At 43.5% G+C, this 23864-nt stretch overlaps 1 protein-coding gene across 1 annotated transcript; it reads left to right on the forward strand.

Moving 5' to 3' along the window:
• Positions 1–1318: 1318 nt before the first annotated feature.
• LOC111265149 (uncharacterized) lies at positions 1319–20099 on the forward strand. The gene is made up of 10 exons (XM_022841571.2): positions 1319–1709; positions 3462–3674; positions 4233–4479; positions 10552–10692; positions 10952–11299; positions 11751–11982; positions 12309–12851; positions 18697–19055; positions 19264–19381; positions 19736–20099. Exons 1-10 carry the CDS (start codon positions 1345–1347, stop codon positions 19999–20001), a joined length of 2832 nt encoding a protein of 943 aa, XP_022697306.2. The 5' UTR covers positions 1319–1344; the 3' UTR covers positions 20002–20099.
• Positions 20100–23864: the final 3765 nt, after the last annotated feature.

The raw sequence follows: 23864 nt of genomic DNA on the forward strand, positions 1-23864 counted from the left end.
TCGTGCCTTAAGACAACGACAACCTCCGATATCAACGGGTCTTTGATTGTTACAGGAAAGCTATATCCATATTTAAATGGCATAACTATTTGATTCGCAAGGATCATCAATTTGTATCATCAGTTAATTAAAGGATCATTAATTAATTGAGTTGTTTGAGAAGTTGAATTTGGTTAATCTTCGCTCTGCCAATGGGCGTTCTATTGGCCAGGAGGGGTGTATAGGGTGGACACAGGAGGCTCAGGACACACAGGCTTGGTAAAAGGACGGTATTTTGTCGTGGTAGGCTGCTCGGTTAAGACTTTGTCAGATGATTCACGAACCATTGTTTCTCCATACATTTGATTGTAAATCTCGTGTGTGATGTAAGTTACTTATGCGCATACGAATATATATAAACTTTACACCTACACAGTCTCAAAGTTTTACATTTGATTGACTAAAACAACTGACTGATTTTCCCACAATAGCACATTCACAGTTTGCATCGCTGAAAAGATCAGAGTCATATTTTTCTTCCTTTAATGGAATAGTCAGATTCACGCTAAAGGAAAAAGTATTGTTTCACTTAAGTGTCTTTGTTTGTCTTGTTCGCTTATTCCATGGCAAATGCTTTATCAAGAAGTATTCTGCACAGTGGATAGGAAAAGGCGGATTATGTATTGTCTGATTCCTAAAATTCAGACGCCAAGAGAGCTTTGCGTCCGTAGTTCTCCCTTACCCAGCTAACTGGCCTGGATAAGCAAAAGATCTTTGCATAAAACGTTTCCGCCGATAATTTTTAACAAAATTACAATTATTCTTTGTTTGAAATCATAATTCAGATGAAAATGTACTACTAACAATGACCATTGTGTAACCGAGTTTCAATTAAAGCATGCCACTCGAATGAGGACATATTTTTTATACGTAGTACATACCAAACATATGACTTGAGAGGCACGAGCCTTAGAAAGCGAAAAGGTGAAACAAACTAATCAATTTTTATTTGGTGGATTGGTTTTAGAATACAGTACACCTATGTTATTCAACCGATTCTGCAGTCTTTACCACAGATGAAGTAACAACAACGTTGTTCAAGTTAACATGAAAACTTAGATGTACAAGGTTGTGGCCATAAACACAACGCTCAAGCTATAGAAGTATGCCAGTTTAACAAAAAAACACTGCGTTAATGAAATTTAATGACATGGTTCCGCAATGTGCGGCTAATAGATTCTTCAAAATTTATTCCTATAAAAAAACGCAAGCAGCAGCGAAACGGTTGTTTTACATGATTCCTTTGGTTTTTATTTTCAGATGGAATCAGGAGGCATCCTCGGACCTCCTGCGTCTGCCGACTCCATGCAGTTCAATCTCGAAGCACTAAGCGGGACGACATCCTCCCTGGGGGCTGCCTCGCCCGCTGCAGCCAGTGGAGTTGGCGCCCTGGCCGCCCTAGGCGCTGTAGCAGGTGGCGTTACTGGGGTGGGTTCCACGATACCGAACAGTTCGGGCGCCAGCACGGGCGGATCGACCGGAGGTGCTCCGCTAGCGGCCGTTAGTGTTGGTGGACTAGGGGTGCTCCCGTTACCACCTTCGCCAACCGCTTCACTGGACGGCGATAAAACAAAACTTACAGTCGATTATGGTTATCGCGTGTTTCGCGAGTACGCCCAAAGTAAGGGCATCAACGAGGTTGACAACCTGCCTGTAGAAGATATAGCCGCGTAAGTTATAACCCTTCGTAACTAACTTCTATTATCATATTAGAATGCTGCACCTCATCAGCCACCATATGTACTTGTATGGAGGGCTGCACGTACACAAGGTGAAGTGTCTAAATTAAAAACTTTCATCATGCCGTAATACTAAAACTGGACCTACACAAAGACAGTAACCACCATTCACGGCGATTACAGCTTTAATTTCGGACTTAAGCCATTCACAGGTTTGCTTCAAAGGTTCCCTTTGCAAATGTGCGAACGCTTTCTTGATGAAGGTACGAATGAGCAAGTCGACGTTGTCATGGGAAAACATGTTGGACCCTCGCTCAATAACGCTCCATACATAGTAGCTTAAAGGGTTCAAATCTGGGCTGTTCGGCGGCTATATGTGCTCATTCCAGAACATGATTCTATTCTCAAGCACCTAATCCTACACTTATCGGTTAGTATGAGTCTGGGCGCTATCTTATTGGACGACATATGCTTTTCCTTCAAAAATACTTCAGCCTTTGACAATCGCACAACTGTTTAAAGAACACGCACATAAACTTCTCTGTTCGCCTTTCTTGAAGAAGTATACTAACATGATGTTTCCTTTGATAGATACTATATTCAGAATATGAATTTCGGCCGAACATTTGTTTATACTCATAATAAGCACATCCTCTAAATAGTGGCAGGTTAGAGATAATTTCTGCTTTGAGGGTTCATTTTTGTATCGAGAATAAGTAATTGCTTGTCAGGGAAAAATTTAGAACGATCTAGTGCTTTAGTCTTGAGAGAATTGAGTAACAAATGACACCACTCAAATCTTTTGGGTTTCATTGCCCTCTGGGAGCATTCGTTTTACTTCTATGTCGTGTGACAAATGTTTGAAGTCCTTGTGAACAAACCGTAACATCGTACACTCGGGCACTTCAAATTTGTTCGCTAAAGCCTTGATCGAAAGAGAGGGATCATCGGAAACGCCCTTTTGAACAACTTTGGAATATGCACTGTCCTTTTTCTGTCCTGAATTTTCCGTCATGCTGTGCCGGAACATGGTCCTGCTTCTTGTGCAGCCGCGCACTCATTTGCGACGCGGTACATAGTCGACTGAAAGTAACCCAAGAAGCTTCTAATCTCGTTGACGCTTCGCTCAGAACATAAAGATTGCATAACAGCTGACCTTCGTTCAAATTCCGAAACCGATGAATATGTTGTTTCACTCTAAAAAAGAACGGACTTTCCGATAGCAGGAGTAGCGAACGATCGCATACCTGTTACGACAAATATCCCACCAGTTCTCCTAATTGTAATGCGCCACTCTATCTTTCTCATTGCGTGCGCGCTTAATAAGGAGCATTATTTAGCTTTTTTTTTTTTTTTTTATCTCTCCACGTATATACAGTTGATAAACGTTATAGCAACTTCCTTCAGTGCCTTAAATCAGGAAGGCTTTGGTGAGCTGGCCTAACTTTTAATGACATATGAATCGATGAACCGTCAGGAAGCAACTGCACAAAGTTATTGCCTTTCCCCTTATCACTATACTACTATATAGCAGCGAACAATATTCTGTCAAACACAGTTCGAACCATCGTCGTAGCACGACCGTGTTTCATGTACGAGCCTCTTCCGACAACACAAGCGGGATGCGTCGACACCTCTAACGGACACCACATTAAGACGAATGCTTTATACAATGCTCGAGACATGTGCCATACACTGAAATATAGATTATTTCTTATACATGACTGCGGTGTCACTAAACAGGCTTCTTCAGACGTTTTACGATGAGGCTCGTACGCGCGACGGGGTGCCATTTAGTGCAAATTCTCTGGTTGTCATACGCTACGCCATCAATCGCTATTATCGCTCACCGCTCGTGAACCGCCAGATCGATATTGTGAGGGATCCCGCCTTCCACGAAGCCAATCGGACCTTCAAGAATATTGTACGGAGATTACATCAAGAGGAGAAGCTAAGGTAACTTTTCTTTCGAGCACATAGCGAACGCCCTTCTTATTTTATCGTATAAAAGAGTAAGTCCATTCCCTATTCCTAGAAGATTATAGATCCTCATAGATCAACCGAATTTATCTTGCAAATTACAATGAGGCCAAGACCTCTCACTTGACTGAAAACATTGTAAAAATTGAAAAACGATCGAGCTGTTAGCGGACCACCTCTTCTAATATATGTGTATACAAAGGTCATGATACATACGATTTGCCCACGTAACCAAACGCCTACTACTTCCATTGCTACTAGAAACAGAGATTCGCTCATCATGGTTTAAAACTGTGGGGTAAATTATCCCCGACATGAAAGAGCACTTGTTCAAATAAAAAAAAAAACAACTGAAGCATTTAAAAATAAGAAGAAACAACTTTGAGTACTATCATCTATTGGTGTATCTTTCTCGGTACACTTTCTTGTGAGTGAAACTGGCACACTGAACCGTAGCTATCGTGGAACAGGAGCCGTTTGGCAACTAAAACTGAATACGCCTTGATCTTCAATCAACTCCTATTGCATTTTCAGAGGTCCGGGCGCTGCACCACAACGTGTACGTTCGAACGTTTTGAGTGAGGACCAAGTAAAACTCCGCGAGTACTTCGTGGCGCATTTAGCGACCCCGCGCGGTCTGCTGCACAAGGTATGGTTCGACATGAGCGGGCACATGGACCCCCGGCTCGTCGATAAGATCCAGGAGCTAACCCGGGAGACCTTCAAGGTCGTACGACGCTGGAACCCAGAAAATAATTGTGCGCTTGCTTCCATCTTTCAGGTGAGGCTATCTAACATCCAAATCATTAAACATGCATCGGTTATTTTTTTAAATGCTATTCTTTTATTATTGTGTGTCATTATTGTCAAATCAATGTTTGAGGGCAGCCGTACTGCTCAATTGGTTGCTACAGTCTCGAAAGTGCAGCACCTGTACATACGTAAATCAGCATGTGCATAGTTTAGGCCGAGAATAATAACATGTTAGGGAGAATTATCGATATAACAGTTTGTAGGACATGCCCTTGTGCCTCGCTATCATCATTATTAACAGTATATAGAAAAACAACAGCAAAAGATGAAGCGGAAAGGGCAGCGAACAGGGGGCAGTCGTGTGGTTGACCGTTCGTTCAAAATCCTACGCTTTATATCCCTGTTCCCCTTTTTAGATACTAAACAGGATCCGAATTCGAGAAAATTGACAACCGCACACACGCACAAATCTTCATAAACAAAACGACATTATCCAAAGCAGAATCCATATACGCCGTATCTATTAAATGCTACCAAGTATATGGACGGTGTCATTATTGCTTATTCCTTATCGCTTTGCTTGTCTACGCTGCGGGTCCGACATTGTCCGATTGGGGTCTTTGTTAAACGGGTAGACGCCACGCTCCTGTCTTACTCCCTCTTTCATTTTTCGTCCTCCGATACTAAAACTGACGATTTTAGGGATGAAGCTGTGTGTCCGTGGGCATAATCGGACCGCTAAAGCCGATCGCACGATGGTCCCTTGATCGTTTATTTAGTATATACATTATTAATATTAAATCTATACTAAATGTAGCCTCATGAACAGGACGGATCCTGTGGGGTAGAAGTAAACGGGCTGTATCAGAAATCAGAGAATCAGACATCATCATTGTAATCATCACTATCGTCGTTATTCGGCGTGTGTTGCTAATTCATGGATCCTTCGGCAGTGGCAACACGGAATCGTTATACCTTTAGCGTTGAAATTGATCAGTCTCTATTTATAATTAACATTTATATTAACAATAATATTTTACATTAATGAATAAGCAGAAATTGTCTGTTTCTATAGCGACCCTGTACTCGAGTTGAAAGCGGTGGTCGGTAACTGACGGGGAAAGCGGGCTGAGGCCGGGCCTTCGAGTCATTTATATATGACACGATGTTTCTTAACGTCCAGCGTTAGAGATACAAGGCGTTGCTATATATTCTAGTTCTACTTTCGCTTTCTGAGTCCGTTTATTCTCAATATTTATTTTACGTCTTTCCCCAGTTCTGCAAGTCTTTGTTGAACGACTATTGAACATTTTGGAAATTATTAGATATCATTAATTACCCAAACTTAATCGTCATTCTACATCCCTGGTATGATGATATAGCCGTGAACGCTGTCTGTCGACCTTTGTTGTGCCTCGTACCTATTGCAATTATGCAAATAGGCATATGCACTCTGTACATATATTAATGCTCGTGTCTGTGGTTGACTGTCTATTCTAATCTAGTAGACTGAATCTCAGTTTGCCCCTGCCTTCCCAGCGTCTTCCGTGTACCCTCCTCCTTACACTTGGCTGTATCAACGAGTCGCATATGGGTACCTGCGGAATGAAAACCGTATTGCAACAACTAATTCATCCATATATATGTTCCAAACACCGTAGGTACTCCGATTTCACCAATGAGATAAAGATTCGAATTACGTTACGGTACGCGTCCTTCTTATGGCCATTTTCGTGAACTCGATGCGACAGCGCCGAGTAACCAATAGTGACGCAGGCACTCCATTGTTCTCTTTGGTAAGTAATATCGAGTTTTCCCTTCACGATGGCCGCTGTTAGCACTGCAGTGGTATTCAAAAACAAAGCCCATAACTGAGCAGAAATTCGAAATAAAAGGCTTTGTCGTTAAATAGTGCTGTGCTTTTTCTCTTCAACTCGATAAGCAGCCCGTTGCGTCGCCTCTCTGAGTACATTTTATCGATCGCGAAACCGAATTCGAAGAGTACCTCGGCAAAGGGGAAGATAGGGGTCAAGACAGTCAAGTGCCCAAGGACTTGTACACGTCCTCGTGCATCTGTCGATCGTGGCAACAACCGTTGAAGTAATAATAGTAGTGATGGTGTGGGTAGCGGTATAAGCGATAGCTTTTGAAATCTAAGAAACAGCTAAAATCTCGCCGTCGTTACCGGGTCAGTTGTATCGTAATCGTGTCGATGATGGCGGTAATGCGACAACGGGCCTTATTCAGGCAAAGCCGAACTTGTTGCAGGAACAGGCCATCGAACGGTGACGAAAGACAGACACGACACAACGCACTCCCATTCCGATAGGCGGAAGACAATGCTACCAGCCATCGAAAGCACAAGCGAACTCCCTCAAAAGGCAGTCCGTCCACAAGTACTATTAGCATTGTATTGTGTGCATTCGTTCTCGAGGAGACACACGTATTGAGTGTAACAGCACGAGACAACCATACAAATGGCAAACATAAACCCGGTGTATAGGTTCTTCGTTCGTTATCGAAGGGAGAATGTGGGAAAGTATTGTACGAGTATAGTCAACGAAATTATATGAGTGCAGGCATATGAACCGCCTGACCCGTCTGGGTTATAATTACTTAGTTGAGATCTTCATTTTAAAGCTTTGAAATGCGTTCATCATGAGGATGTAGGAGCAAATATCAGAGCACCTATTACGACTACTGATAAATTACGCAGTAAATGTAGAAAGCATACAATTGTTCAGGATGAGCTGGACACGGTCAAACGGGAAAAGCCACGCTCAAGCTCAACTACTGGAACAACAAACTAATATTAACATGAGGTTGTATGGGTGAATGGCTGGAACAAAAAGAATTTTTTCTCACCTGTATAGCTGAACTATGTGTAATCGTGTTCCGTATGTTTCGTCAACTTATTAAAGTTGAACCTTCCCAAGATGACTTATTCCGCTTATATTCCAATCAAATTTATTTCGATTCCGATACGAAATATCTTTTTGCCTGCCGTCATCAACAACAATGACATCTAGCAAATAAGGTTTATTCTAGTATTGTTTGTCGTAGTTCCCTTCAACTCACCGTGTCGATGTTATACACGTTTTTAGCACTTTCGCCACCGAACAGCTTTTCATAAATTAATTATACAAAGGAGCACCCTTTCGTATTTGTTAGTGCGTTATGTGTTGACCTACATTTGGGCTTTCTTAAACCTGATTCTGCCTTGAGGGTTTGTTCGAGATACGCTTTACCAATTCGAATGCTATAGCTTGCAGAAATCAAGCCTAAAACTTCAACTGACCGCCATCTAAGGAGCCGGATAATCAGGTCAGCGTTTTCAGTGCATCCTCCATGTACACTAAAAATACTTCATTTCGACATAGCAAAACCTTTACTCTCTTTAGAAGCCCAATTACCCTTGTACGCATCTGGCAGCGAGAACGTCTTTGGCATTGTAGATGTACTGCTTTTTCTATTCAAATATCAGTTTGCTGTCTACTGCTTGTGAGAGAAGACAGATTTCTTAGCCGCTAAATTAACCAAATGGTTGACATCAATTACGAACGATTTGGATATTTGACGGGGTAGAAATGCTCGATCTAAGGTCAGAAGACCCTGACAGTTTCTGTTCACGATCAATTCGTAATTAACTCTCTCTGACACTCCGTGTGTTTCTTTACGATTACTGCAAACTCGATGACAATAACAACACTCGGCAACTTATTGCACCAATGCGCCGGCCACGCAGCCTGCCTCTGCAAGTACGCGTAAGGCCCAGCCCTATGCTCTAAAGGTCTTCCTTGATTTACCCTTATCTATAATTACGTATTAGATCTAGTTGTAACCGCTAAAGCCATGTAGTACTCTAAGGCACGCAGAAGGTAATCGGACCGCAGCAGTAAGCGTCGACGTGTATGCTCTTTGCTGATAATTAAAATTATACCATTACGACTTGATGTTGCCTTCTTAGATGGGCATTGTCTCATAGCAGTCAACAAATCAGCCCGAAAACCCCCTTCGCCCACTCTCCTCACGATAATTATGATGGTGCATTTTTAATTTATTCGTCATCTAGCCAAGCATATCATCCATTTTTATATCTGTGTGTACGAATATCTCTGTATGTGGATAGGTGCGTCTCTAATGTTTCTACTGGCAATAGCAGTCACCGCTACCACGACAGCGTTGGTAACAGCACAGACAATCGAACAACTAAGTAACAGTAGTCGAAAAAAGGAACGAACGAACAAAGTAATTTGAAAGAACTAGATGCCACATATGAAGTAGCCAGGCACACAGGGGCCACCCGACTGGGGGTCAGCGCTGAAGCATCATTGGCGAAAGAACGCGAGAATGGGAGAAGGCCTACATAACACTGGCCCAGTCAGGCAGTCACTTCGAAGGCCTCAGCAGGCTTCTTGCTCAGTTAGTTCGATCGGACAAAACTGCCAGCCACGCCAACCAACCACAAGTTACGAACAAATGAGTACAATAGATTTTCGTGTCGTCACATGCCTGTGTGCACGATACCTTTACGGGAGGAAAGCCACGACAGAACGGCGGGATGATCGCTTTCTCTCTAGCTTAAGGCGGAGAGCTAGGGGGCTGGTGACCGACTTTGTTCTACCGGCGCGATTGCGGTAACGTTCGAGGTACGTATAGGCGGCACCAACAGAAGCTGCAACAGCAACGCCGATGGCTGTTTCGATGGTTCTTTGACTAGGTGAAGCCTGCCTTAATACTTGTAACTGCTCCTATTTGACTCCTCTTTAACTGCTGTCTACCACTGCGAACAAGTTCGTCCAGAAAGTGTTATCGTCGTGTTTTTCTCTCCTTCTATACGTAGCTGTTCCGGTCGTCGCAGTGAATCGGTTGCTTAAGATATTGCTTCTTCACTATTGAAAGAAGCTATTGTAAATATCTGATCGCGGACCGGATGCTCAGCAGAACCTAATAGTTTCTGTCCTACTGTCTCTTGTCCAGTTATTACTGGAACGTTTTCAATCTTAACGGCACATTCTACGCGGCCAAAATAGTTTGGGTTCGTGTTCCTCTTCAGATACACAACTAAAATCAACGTTCCACAACCTGGCGAAGGGTCGTAACGACGCTGCTGTGTTCGCGCCGCAGATCACTTGCACCACTGATAAATTGGTTACAAAAAAAAAGAAGTCTACCGAATTACAAACAAATGATGATCCAAAATATATTGTTTGTTGAATAAAAGTTAACGAAGTATGGAGTAGGGGGTTGTTGTTTGTTTGTGTGAAGCGCCCTGCATGGTTTTTAACGAATCAGGAACAACTATGAACTGTATCAGATAACCGGTGATGTGCCTCACGGCAGGTTTTTCGGGTCAGAGGAGGGAAGGACAATGGGCTTTGTGCCGTCAAAACTCAGCACGGCGTCCAGAAGAAAGTAAAAAAATGTTGTGTTAACGAAGTGATAATTTATATAATACTGTCGTATTTTTTTTTTTTACTCTGGTTTGCTAAACTTAACTGTGATATCTTTTCATTATCTTTGTTCGCATCCTCAGCCGCCGTAAGCTACGGCATCAGATTTTGCCTCTACACTACGAATTTCTTCGAGTTAGAGGCGCAGCAGTGATACAGTGAACAATGCCGATCAAATCATCGCTGAACTCTTCAAAGATTGAAGTTATTCTTACTTAGCAGCGTGGGGACCGGCGCTTTTCCGACGAATGTCATTGTTGGACCCCAATACTAGTTATGAGTTAAAACAGTTCAAATAGTAACTTTAACTCTCAACACGACCTTGGTAGAAAATATTGAGGAAAACTTAAAAAAATTACATGCGCCGGAAATACGTTTAGCTAAACTACGGTACATAGCGGCGCGTTAATGCAGCAAAACAATTCACAGAATCGTTTTCAGACGAAACATTCCAGCGACAGTTCTCGCTATCTAGCGCACATTTTTAGATGACAATGATTATTTTTAAATTTATATATATAGGAGTATAAGATAGTGTAAAAATATTGGGCATTATGAATCGTAACTGGGTCTACGAAGCGGGTTGCACACTTGTCTAATACGAAAATAGTGACTAACGTATAGTTACCGTGATGGTTCTTTTGCAGCTAATAGACAATGGGGAACCGAGTACGGCGATCTTGACGGAACGTCCCGGCGACCCACTTTGCCCTGTGCGATCTTATGAAGCCTACCTTGCCCGCCTCAATCCCAACTGTCAATCGCTATTTCAACGTCCCAAGGACATTGTTAGTATTGTCTTGTGTTCATAAGCATTTTGTTTTTCCATGTGCTAAGTTTCCGTTCTCAATCATTAATTGCCATTCGGATCGTCCGTAGAAATGTTCGGATGGATTAGTCAAATGTACTGGGGCTGAGTCGATGAAAGGTAGGATCGAGTCATTTTTCAACCCCTTTTCAGACTTCGATTAAAGAAACAATAGTTACAAATCTTTGCTATATAGAATTTTACTTAGCATAGAACATGTATTGTTGGCGTCTGCGTAGGTGAGTGCGGGCGAGGCAATCTGGTTCCATAACTCACCGCTGGGCAAAACGTTGCTTTCGAAGATGATGTCTTCAATCTCGAAGTGCGCACAGCTATCGCGTGTCTACGGCAAGTCGCGCACCTGGGCCGCGGCTGGCTTCGGTCTCAACAAGCCCGAACAAGCCTCGACAGGTTCGCGGAGATCGCATAAGAGCAGCAGCAGCAGCAGCAACAACAACAACAACAACAACAACAACAACAATAACAACAACAACAACAACAACAACAACAACAGTAATAATAAAAATAACAATCATCATCTCCATCACCTTCATCACGGTGGAAACAACAACAACGATACGTTCTCGGTAAGTCAAGAGACGCATTTAGAGAGTCGCTATCTGTGATGTTGGATCACGGCACGGATAAAAGATAAATAATATATCACGTTGCTATTGCTATTGTTATATATGTACAATTTATGAGAATATGAAGAGTTAAGCTAAAACCAGATCGACTACTCAACACGTAAAGGATAAGTATTGAGTAGTTGTGCTGGTATTAGCTTTTGATCTTGTTCTCGACGCCAAGGCCAGTAGGAAAGCACTAGTAAATATCAGGCATAAGAGTTAGCTTACGGTAATCTCATTGGCGAGGATGGGTGTTAATTAACATTGTTCTTTGTCAAAAAGCCAAGGAAATGGTACTCGGACTCCATTGACTCCAGTGCTTCGTTTTTAGCAAAACTGATATTCTGGTGTTGTGTCGCTCTCGGTGGTGATATAATGCTACTGACCGACATTTTGTTTACTATGCCAGGTTGACATGCTTCTGCAGGCGGAGGCGTTCCAAGCGTCGTTCAATCCTAAGGCTCACACGAACCTGCTCAGTGTCAGCGGTATGGGGATATCGGGCTGTCAACAAGCGCCAATCCTGGCCTCGTTGCTTCCTGTCTGGCAACAGCAACAGCAGCAGCAACAACGGCAGCAACACTCCGGTTCGACTTCGCCCGCCCCTTCCGCGCAGCACCGGAGCAACGGTGATATCGCTGGTAATTGTCTACTTCATACGGGCCATATGAAGTAGCTAGCGTATGAAGTATGTACGTACAGCTACTGTTCATAGCATGACTATTGCAGATCTTCAAGGCCGATAATTACGCAGCACGTGGCGTGCCCTTCTCTGGGCTGGCGTCTTTTTGTTTCCGTTCCTTGCCAATAGCAAGATCTACCAAAACATACCATTTAGTAGCAATTATGTAATACGTACGACAGTATAATATTTTGAATAATATAGAGACAAATAATAGCTTTAAATGCTAGTTAAATGCTTACGATCTCAATATTGACGTTATTTATTTTGCCTATGTGATTACAGATAGCGGCATGGTTAACGCATTGATAAGAGACGCATTCTTGAACCACCCGCTCTATCAAGGCAAACTCTTCCCTAGTTTGCTGCAAGGAACAGAGGACTCACGGCGGGGATCAGACAACCTTCGGTCGCCCGATGTAGCCGAGATGTTGGGCTTCGAAGCGTTAAGCATGCTGGGTTTGCCTCTTAGGCCGCCCGGACCCTTGCGCTCGTACCAGACAGGTGGTGGGCTAGGCGCCCAACAAACTCCTGTAGCCCTACTCAAGAAAGGAAGCCATTCTTCCGATGGGCAAGGTGGGCGCCGCCTGCGAAGCTCATCTCCCCCAGCGGCTGATTTGCATACAGTATTCGAGTGTAGTCCTTCCTTCCGAGAACGGTCTCATCCCGCGCGTGATTCGAGAGACTCGAGGTCAGGTTCCCGTTCTCCAAGTCCTTCTCCCGGCCGATCCCATTCCACTAGCCCCGATAACAGTAACGTTCTTGTCATCAACCACACGCCTCATCAGACTCGATCGCCACAAGTGCCACCGACCAGCAGTAACCCAGGTTAGTTAATATACAAGGGCGTACCTGTAATAATATGAATAAGGCTAGCACAAAACAGATCGCGTAGGTACCAAGTAACCTACGAAAAGATCTACGTTTGAAGAAGCCCATTGAAAAAGGAATTTGCGAGCTAAACAACGTGCAGTTTGCGATTCATGAGCTTCCAGATAAAATAGCAAACTCTGTAAATGTTTAACATACTTTTAAGATGTATAACTGTAATAATTTCTTCTGCGACATGCCCAGTGTTTTCTAAGTGTGGACTTTGCCGAGGCCATGTTAATCAAGGATTCCCGCTAGTAAACCCCTATTATTTATCTGGGCATGAACAGTTCTAATGCTAAAAAACTGAGCGTTATAACATTCAATTGTAGCGTACGATTTTATTACGAAATGTTCAGCTATACTTGCATTAATTGTATTCTTAGCGTTTTGAGCCCTGCATTCCCCATTGGCTGTAACTTAGATGTCGGAACGGTTTGGACTGAAAGCCTCGTGTTGTACAGTTTTGCGGCCAAGCAATACCTTCTATCCTAAATTGCTTCTCAAGAACAAACCAGCGAAAAAGTTTTGCTCAACCTCTCTTGAGAAACCCTTCAGTTTCTTAAGAACGCCCACCTCGTAGGCAATTTTTAGTTGCATCGGTAGCCTCCTGAGACGCCACAGATATATTTTTGATCTAGGGGCGTCTTTTATCATAATTTGCAATCGATAAAAATCAACGGCGAACAATTGCAAACACACACGGCTGTCTGCACGCCGTACGTGAAGCGTATAGAAAAATAACTAAGTGCGAACATTTTCACGAAGCTGTTTATGCACAAGTAACTGTACAACCCTTCACTTATCCTTTGCCTCTGCAAGGCTTTTTCTATAGCATATTGTACAGTATAGCTTTAACCATGTATATAATGAGACTTATTTTACCCTTTGATTTGAAGGCAGACAGCCAGGCTGTAAGTCCTTGTTGGCGATGATCGTTGGGGACCTGTTTTCTTGATTGTCTGAATTCTGCTCTGATGAACCAGAGTGACAAGCGCAGCCGCAGTGGCCGTGCACTGGGACTTGCTTCAACTCACCGTCAGCTTTGGCTCTCGCTTTTATGCAGCTGTATTTCTTCTTATCGATAGTGTTCCAACTACGGCTACGGTTGCCGCTGTTGTTGCTACTGCAGCTTTTGCTGCGTGTTCGCCAACGGCTTACAGCGTCGGTGACGTCCCCCGTCATACTTCTACCCTTGCCGAAGTGCTGGACTATACATGCCTGCGTAGGGCGCGGTGAGCGACTGTAGGGTGCGTACACCGCTATTGCCCTCAATAGTGGTGACTGCCGCAACCGAAGCAGCATTGAGTGCCAATATGCAAGCATAAATCGGCGCGCCAAATCGGCGAATCTCTGGGTTGATTAGGGTAGCCCGTCGCTCGCTCGGTGTGTCTGTCGGTCTGTCGCTTGCTTGCTCGCTCGCTCAACGCAAGAGCTCGCCGTCGACAGAGAAATGCACCAAAGAGGAGTTTCGAGGGGCGTCAGAGAGGCGGCAGGCAGGCACTTCACCAACGCGCCGCTCCCATCCATTTCATCGGGAACGCGCGCTATAATGCCCCCTAGCCTCAATGATCCCCATCTCCTAATCGAATCCACAGCTCTGACCGACTGTTAGCCCCTCTGCCCCCTCGATCCCTTTCTATTTCAATGATTAGTAGTGGCTCCTTCTAGTGGAGACGTTTGCAACTATGCGCGCGTTTCCCTCGAGGCATGCTTTCCCTCAACAACCGCTAGCAGCAGAGAAGCGGTGCTACCGGGTGCCAAGTGCACCGACTATTCGCAACGGCAGTAGCAGGCGCTTTGGCCAGCATTTCCTCTCCAGGCCGTTCTTCTCCTTCCCCCTCTGCCGCGGCTACCTACTGCTGCTGCTGCTGCCGCCGCCGGCACCCCTGCAGCAACCGCCGCCGTCGTCTTTCCATCTAATTACAAGTGAACGAACAGCATTGTCGGCATCGACGCATCAGGAACATTGTAGAATGGAAGGGGAAATTTTGGGATCGGCAGACAAGGGGAACTCGGCTGGATTTGCGGTCCTGGGCTGGTTCTGAGGGGACCCAGAAATAGTGACGGAGGCCGGAGCGATCGTGTGGAGAGAGGAGGGCAGCATGGGCATGAAGGGGTAACAAAGGCAAGAGCCGCTCGTTGGTCGGGTGAATGAGTGGGGTTTCAGGGGGCGGGGAGAGCTTCGGGAGGAGGAGTGGTGCGAAAGATGGAGATATTTCACAATATGATTCAAACAAAATGACTCAGCAGGAAACATAGGCAGGAAATACATGCGTACATACATAAGCACGCCCAGGCCACACAAACACAGCGGCCGTATGAACAGACAGACCGGCATACAGATACTCACATACAGCAGGCGATGGGAGCAGAAACAGCAATAGCAGTCGAGGCACTCACACAACGCGGTACAGCGAAGTATAGCCTGCCGGCAGGCGACTGACATCGAGTGCTCACTTACACAACGAAAAGGAATGAGCAGCGTTCGGTGGAAATATGACGGTTGGCGGCGATCGCCCCGGTAGCACCAGCAGCAGCGGCGGCGGCAACGGGGGTAACTAAAGAAGACGGACCAACGAACGTCGAAGGAATAAACCGAATGCTGGTGGCAGGCAGTACGGCGGTGGAAATTAGGGGTACGCATAAGGGATAGAGCAAGCAATGTTGAGTATGAGTGCTCGAGGAACACGGAAAAGGGAAAAAGAAAACGAAGGGCACAGTACTGCTTTTGCTGTTCGTGGTACTCCTTCCAACTGCTACTGCCGACGCTGCAGTGGCACTCCTCAGCGTTAGGCACAAGGCTCAAGAACATAAGGAACACAGACAAGGCGCAGCAGAATAAGGAGGCTGTAGAGCGGTGACTCCTTTGCAATAGAAAAGGCACCGATGAACGGGAAGACAGCGCACTAGCGAGAGATAGAGAGAGAGGGGGAAGGGCAAAGAGATTCAAAGACAGTAGCAGATGAGTAGCGAAGAAAAGGAAGAGCCAACAGAGGCAGCGATGGCAGTCAACGCTACAGTGAACGAGAAACTAACGCCACTGCTGGTGCCATCAGTTCGAAGCAGCGAAAACGAACGATGCAGCCCGAGTCTTCCCAACAACGACTAAAAGATTTCGATGCCATTTTGAGTAGTAGTAGCAACGAATGAGCATGCGTTTCAGAACGACAGTGATGACGACGACGACGACGACGGCGACGACAACGATGACGACAATGTCGCTAGCGCCTGTGACTGGTGCTGGGCAAGAAAGCAGAGCTATGGAACAGAGGAACAGGGAAAAGGGGTACGCGAAAAGGAGTTACGAAGGCGCTCTTACAGCGGTATGAGTAACGAGGGAACTAAAGGGATATGCAGGAGAATGAACGACGGTTGCGAGAATTATGGATATTGGCGGCAGCCTCCTGATGCAAGAGCCTTCGTAAGGGCACGTTCGAAAGAAAAAGGAATGGTTATAAGCAGAGGCTTCATCTTGGGGGCAGACTGAAAGTAAAGGTGCAGAGTAAGAAAACGAAGGAGGAAGTCGCTGGCAAAGTGCGAGAGAAATATAGTGAGTATGAGATGGTTGTGCGTTTGTCTGTACTGGTTGGCAACCACGCAGCCCGATGGGATCGTCGAATGGGTGCGACTACGACATTGGCAATGGACAGTGAGGAGGGGAAATTTAGAGACTGCGCCAATTCGAAGCAAATTCAAACTTGGCCGCGTCACTTAGAGTAACTTCAGAGCCGATGGGGTGAATAGGAAAGATTAAGAGGAAAAACCGTTGCCGTTGAAGATGTGGATGGCGTCGATCCATACTCCAGTAACAACGATACGAATTGCAGCCCCCTGTCGAATGCTCTCAATGCAGCTCTATAAGAATGAGAAAAATTGGACGCAGCGTAGCCCCATCAGCTGGAAAAAAAACAGGGATCAAAGTAGATAGTCGTAGAAATGCCAGTAATCATAGTAACGGTAACAGCGCTAGCAGTAATCATACAGAAGTTTCGAGGACAGAAACAGAAAGTGGAACGATAGGTGAAGGATCTATATGAACGCAAATAATAATAATAAATATAATGTATACACCTCTAGCTAAAAGGCCTTAAAGCGCAGAATGATAGATGCGTAGGGCGCTAACCCTATGAATTCATCTCTGGAGTTCACTAATAAAGATGATGGGCTCGATTGTGTTAAACAAATCAAAGGCTATTTTTTTAGTACGTACAAATATGACGTTAGCAGCCTCTACTGCCATACACGACTAGGTTTATTCGAGACTTATTTATTATAAGTAAGGCATTCAACTTTGCTTTTTGTATGCACAAAACGGTGAGTTTTAGGTAAAGTCCGATAAAACATAGTCTTGATGATAGTTCCCAGCCCCAAAGTAACATTTAGCTTCCTCGTTACACCTTCAGCTGGGTCACATATCATTTCAGGACGGGGTAGTGTGAATAGGAATACTTTTACAAAGTTACAACTGTGACATCCTTATATCATACTTAATTTTCAAGAAAATTTCCATAAATCACTCCGGAACATTTGTCTTCGAAATCTCGTTGGACATCGCAGAATATTTAACAAAGTAATGACGTTTACTTGCAAATTTCTCTATTTGAGTAAAATTAATCCCCGCATGACACCGATACTGTCGTACTAAATTTGTCCATAAAAGTGGGCGAACGTTTTATTAGTCAGTAAGTCCACCTAACGATTTTCAGTGCTCTGCTTCAGTGATTCAAGAGTCCTAATCACGCATTAAAACTGATTAATGAGTTAACCAACCATAAAGCTTACATTTTTCATACTCATCAGTCTTCATGGTTTGTGGGGCGAAAGGGGAATTGCACTTATTGGCACCTGGGAGTATAAGGACAATTGATTCTTAACCTAGATTTCGTTGGGTGTGCTGTCAGATGTCTGAATAGGAGTAGCTCTGCATGTGTCTATCATGTGCGTACATATAATCTTCTGTTCTTTTTTTCTCAGTCGCCAAGCGCTACAAGCATTATATTTTTGCCCATTTCGCATTGCTCCTGCCATTGAGACTAGTTCCCTAGTGAGCTTGGTTGCCCTGAGCGGCGCGGGGACGACGCGCAGAAAACGAGAACACGGCTGGTCCCTCAACAACGCTCTTACTTCTGCGATCTATTTGTCTAAATTTAAACATGTCGCGTGTCGAAGTTCATCTGCGGCCCCGGGGCTCTGCGGCTTGGGATACCCTCATATGATTATTTCACTTTTGCTATTGTACACCAGTCATCTTATTTTCGTACGCACGGTAAACGTAGCTGTAACTAAACAGATCGATGGAACACCTTTTGTTCTTCGCTTCAGTGGGGGTTTCGGGAGTTGCGGGTAAAGGGGAACGTCTGTAGGACGTATGTTATGCGTCTTGCATATATGGGTGTAGCTCATAACAATTAGTCGGTCGTTTGTACAGTATTGAAAGAGTATAGATAGACATAAAAACCTTATGCTTACTTAATTTGCGGAGAAATTCAAAGAAGAAAAGTGCGGATGGTACAGCTGGCTCGAGCGCTCTATCTCTATTGAAATAGTTTTTGGCAAAGACAAAAGGCGATATCAAAATGGCAGTACCAACCTTTTCACACGACATTTCAAGGAGGGAAGATGTAGCACGGAGTCTAGTGTAAACAAGTGACCAAGGTTGAATATCTTACTAATTTATTTATCTATCGACGCTATTTTGCCTTTTCTTTCACCGCATGAAGTTGATTTATATTAATATATGCTGCAGTAGCAGATAGATGAATGCTTGGAGAATTTGCTTTTATTGACCATTATCCTCTAGGTTCCGTCCCGAGTTCACCTCAGCAGCCGTCCCGTTCTCCATCACCGTCGCTGTCAGTGCCGCCGACATGCTCATCTCTAGGAGGGCCTCGGGTACGTGCGTGCAGTCAATGCCTTGCCAAGTGTGGTACCTCGCTGTATACACTTGGCGGACCCCATTGCACGCAGGAACACACGTTCTGCTCAGCTATGTGCCTAGGTCAATGGGCTTCTGGTCAAGCACAGGCTAGCCTGTTAAATAGTTCGGGTTCATTGTCTGCCGATCAGGACTCCAATCAAATCCGCGAAGGCCACGTCTCACGCTCTAACAGTGCGTCACCAAACAACGCCCGCGCATGTGACTTCTGTAAAATTAATTCGGTAGGTTTTTGACACAATGGAACACAAATCTCAAGCAGCATTCACATTAGAGCGTAATTTAGATTGAAGAAACATTTTCGAGTGTCTATTAAACGAACAATGTTACGCTTGGAAAGAAAATGTGAGTCCTAAAAAGCAGGGTCGCTTATCCATAACTTTCCCTCGTAGCAAAGTCATATCTCTATTTGATATTTTGTGACTTTTTTAGGTTCCAAAGAACTCCCCTCACCATATGGTCGCTGCTGACAACTCTCTCAAAAGCTTTTGCAGTATCGAGTGCTTACAGCTCTTTGATTTAGCGCCCAATGCTTCGAATCGGCGCAGAGGTAAGAAGCATCGTACGATGAAAACTATTTGTCTGAATCCTAATTAGCTATAGTCAATGGAATTTTTTACTTCGCTGTACATACATGGCATAAGTTTTTGATGTTCAGGTCGATGTAATAAAATTACATTCACATTTTCTACGTATAATAATATATGTGACACAGTTTCGGTGAATATATCAATGAATAGTTATACCTAAATTTACTAAAAAGGCCAATAGATCGAAATATTGATGATGTTAGGTAAAATGAGTGAACTTTAATGACCGTACTTAAAACTTATACTGACAAAAAAAGTACACATGCATATTCAATGCATGCAATGAGCCTATTGTTCGTCTGGTTAAATTCCAGCTTCGAATGAGGCTGCAAACGGTGACGCTTCGTCTCCTGGCTCTCAGGCAACATCAGTGACGCGAAACGTATTAAGGCATTCAGCATCATCTCCTGGCCCTGACGAAGAGGAGCGGCCCTTGAAAGTGGCACGTAAGAATCCTGCCCCACAACGCATCGTAAGAGGTGAAGAGTTGGTTCTCGAGGTGGCGCCATTCGATCTCGGCGGCTCCGATGGCGAAACTGACGCTTCCATGTCTCCGCTTGATTTCAGCACCAAATCATGAATCGTGCTGGACCCGACTCGAATTTCCGCACACCTCTTTCTCAAAAGATCTTGTAGCCAGAGTGGCTAACATAGAAGGGTAATCCGGGAAGACATTCGCCTGGAAAATTAATTGTCGATCTTTTTTAATCTATTACAACTTTATAGAATCTATTCCAAGAAGAAACGCAATTGTCCGGAGTCGCTCGTGTGGCAGAAGTTAGTGTTCTTTGGCAGGGCAGGCCAAGGAAGCGGAACGATCTTTTTACAACTACATCCAGAATGAGCTGAGTATTATTACATTCTGTAAATGATAATAATTCAGGCCTGACGGGAGCAAAGCTGACTCGGGCTTTTGGTTAGCCCATATGGCTTACGGCCAGCTAAGTCAATGCCTATTGAATAAGCGATAGATTACCATGGACAGCTCAGGTGCCTTTTTCACTTCATAAATGAATTCAACGGCCGAAAATTCGTTCTGTGTCGTTGCTGTGTCTTTTCGTGATATGTGCACCTTCGTTGCATGGATCTTCCTAAGATATTTTCTTCAAACAGCATACAGCTGGCAAGGTTATTGGTAGTTCTTTTTCAATATCTTCTTGATTGGATTGCTGCTAAATATATCGTGCTAATACCACTTCACGTTTGAAAGCATAACTCATAATCGGAATCTAAGCTGTTCATGTATATCTTATTGTTTGGCGAAAGTTGAGTTACTCCTCTTATTGGCATAACTACGAAGATTGATAATTGGCCCTTCATATGTAAGTGTTCGAGAAGTAAGTTTGAAGACAAATCGGCTTATGTATGGGTTGGTTGGCACTCGTGAGTAGTACTTCTGGTACGACTTGTCTGGACGAGCTGTTAGCAACTAAAAACCAGACTGCTGTTAGATAAGACCGTCCCGGTGATAGCGTAGTGAGTGACGTATTCGCGTGCAAAACTAATCCTAGGGAAACGTTGCGGCACAGGTTCGAAGCTGCCCGTGGACAAACATGTTCGTTTCGAGCTGCGAACCAGCCATCCGATGTAGCTATATCGCTATAACGGCGATACCAATAGTAGAACAACTTGGCTAAAACTATATGTTGTTAAAATAACTATAGCCACAGCCCCCCGCGAGACTATTCTTATTTTTACAGTAATGATTATTACCATCTGCATTAGAAGGTTCTCCCAATATAACAGTATCTAAATGTTTGTTCGTTCTATACTTTCTACTTTTCTGTGGAGAAAAACTTCGTCCGTGGATATATCCTATAGCGAAGACATTCGCCTACTAATTATCGCAATAATTAAGGTGTGGCGACTTGCTTCGGTGAATCTGAGCGGCGTGTAGTATTAAATCTTGACAATATTGAGTTATTAGAACTTGATGGGAAGATTCTGACGAACCTGATTAACCTTAGCTTGCTTGTGACCTAATAGAGAACGAAGAAAACCCATCCCGAGAGAAGACCCATCGACAACACGTAAGAAACGAAGCTGAGTATTCCTTGTGTAAAGATCGTCGTCGAGATTCGTTACGAGCGTATTATTCCACCGAACTGATGATGACGCAATGCTCGTGAAGTTCCTGTTTAAACTCACAACTTGTAGAGAGCAGACAATTAGATATTACACGTACGGCAACAGAGCGTCAGGCTAAGGCTGACGAATGGAGCAAATTAGGGAAAAAGGAAAAAAATTGAATAGAAATTTAACAACGCATATATGCATAGTTACACAATATGAATAGTGATATCTATAGTAATAATATAGGAAATGCTGACGTTCTAGTCTTAGATGATGAAGTGCTATCAAAATTTGCTCTGGTATACACAGGCGGACATGTTTAAATACACTAGCAGTGTTATTATATTGTACGATAATATATAGAGAGAGAGAGACTGAAAATACATGACGTCCCCAATGCTGTATAGGACAACCTACTTCCTAGCACAGATACCGTCGCCTCTTATTCGCCACAAAATACAACAAGGGTTCATCTAGTCAATGCAATATATATATATATATATATATATAGGTAGACAAAAATGAACATTTTTCCGTTATTATCAAATGGTACACAAACAAACAAATGACCGTACACTAGTATTAAGTACAGTATATACATATAATGTAGCAACTCAGTGACCCGGCAAATTCGAAATCAACAGATGAACCTGATGACAATGCTGCTATATAGACGAATTAAGAAACTGAAAGGGAGACAGGAAGGTATACATAGCGGTGGATGAGGGAAAGGCGATAGGCTTTTCTTTCATATTTATTTATTTATGATAATATAGTCCATTTCGTAACCCTGCTTAACGAATGAGATAGACCAAAGGTTGATATAGCAAGGAGATGAGAACGCTCGTGACAGACCGCAGTGACTGACCGGATGAGTACGGATGTATGATGCTGACAGACAATGGCCATGTTTCGTCAATTTTTGGTTCGGCTGGTATCTGCTATAGCTGCGCTAAATATTGAAACAAAACGAAAGGCTGTGCTCGATAAAAGAAGGTAGTAAAGGACAGTGGTATAGTAAATTGAGGTGGTGATTTATCTCATCACCGCTAGAACTGTCGACTGAGTAAAGGGGTTCCGTTCCAAGAATGACAGATAAAAAATTAATAAAGAAAGCAATCTGCCTAGATTCATATGCAACAGTCTCGCAAAAGAAACCAAAATAAAATATATGACCTCTACGAACTGGTCTCGTGAATTACGCTCTCAGACGGACTACCTAAGGACCCAATCAAATCGGTTGGACCTATTTTGGCAAATTAAGATATTTCGTATGCCATTTATTATTATTAGTCTGTGTACATATGACAGAATCATTAAACATCAATTCATAGAAATTAACGTATGGTGTGCAACGATAACCAATTTGTGTCGCGGAATCAAAATGTGTGTGCAATGGGACACAGGAGTAGCAAAAATTTTTCTTAGATGAGAAATCTCAACGTTGACACCAACAAATTAGGCATCAACCCACTGAGCAAGCACCATTGGCTCACTCATCATATCGATCGTTGTTTCTTCTTTGGCAAAAATTACGATTCTCGATCCGCTGTGTACGTCAGATAAATTTAGCAAAAATTATACATTACTGAATAATGGTACCTACGAGGGTTAAGTGTGTACATAGCTAGTCTAGATAAAAATAAAGGTTTTACATTTCCGTGTCACATGTCTAAAGCGTGTAGCTGATCATCAAGTATAATTCTTTCAAACGTTCAGGTATTTTTCACCGGAATGTTTAGCATTGCTCGATGTATTATAGTTCTTAATAAACCTAATCTATCCTAACTTATCTATATGTACGTGCTTGAAGATCTATGAAGGCTTGCGTGATTGTCTTTTACACGTGTAAAGCTATATAATAACTAATTCGTTCCTTTATGTAAATAAAGTGTAATTATTATCATTACTATTTGCCTTTTCAAAGCTTTGCAGAAAATATTATATCGAATGCTTTATCTCAAAGATACGTTATCTAATATTCTCTGCAAAATTATCACGACCTTTGCAGAAAAAAATTTGGCAGGCAGATGAGTGTACCTACCTACCTACCTACCTACCTAGGCTGTACGGTCGAATAGGTTAGCCTTCTGTGAAAAAAATATAATTTTCATTGAACCAGTCTTTTTACACCGTTGCATCGCGGTTGCCGAAACCGATGGTCTGGTATCCTGAATATTATGCTTAATACTACTGTATTCGTGGTAAGGTTCGAGAGAACCATTTGAAATGATCACCGGCTGATTGCTGACGTAAGGAACCTCGATGGAAGTCGAGGGGATCAATCCCTAGAAGAACAGGGAGTCCTAATCGGTAGGCTTAGCGCGTGCGCGTGCAGAAATCATCCGACGTATATACTGCTATCAGTGT

The sequence above is a fragment of the Varroa jacobsoni genome, unplaced genomic scaffold, assembly GCF_002532875.2.
Source record: "Varroa jacobsoni isolate VJ856 unplaced genomic scaffold, vjacob_1.0 scaffold_938, whole genome shotgun sequence".
NCBI lineage: Eukaryota > Metazoa > Arthropoda > Arachnida > Mesostigmata > Varroidae > Varroa > Varroa jacobsoni.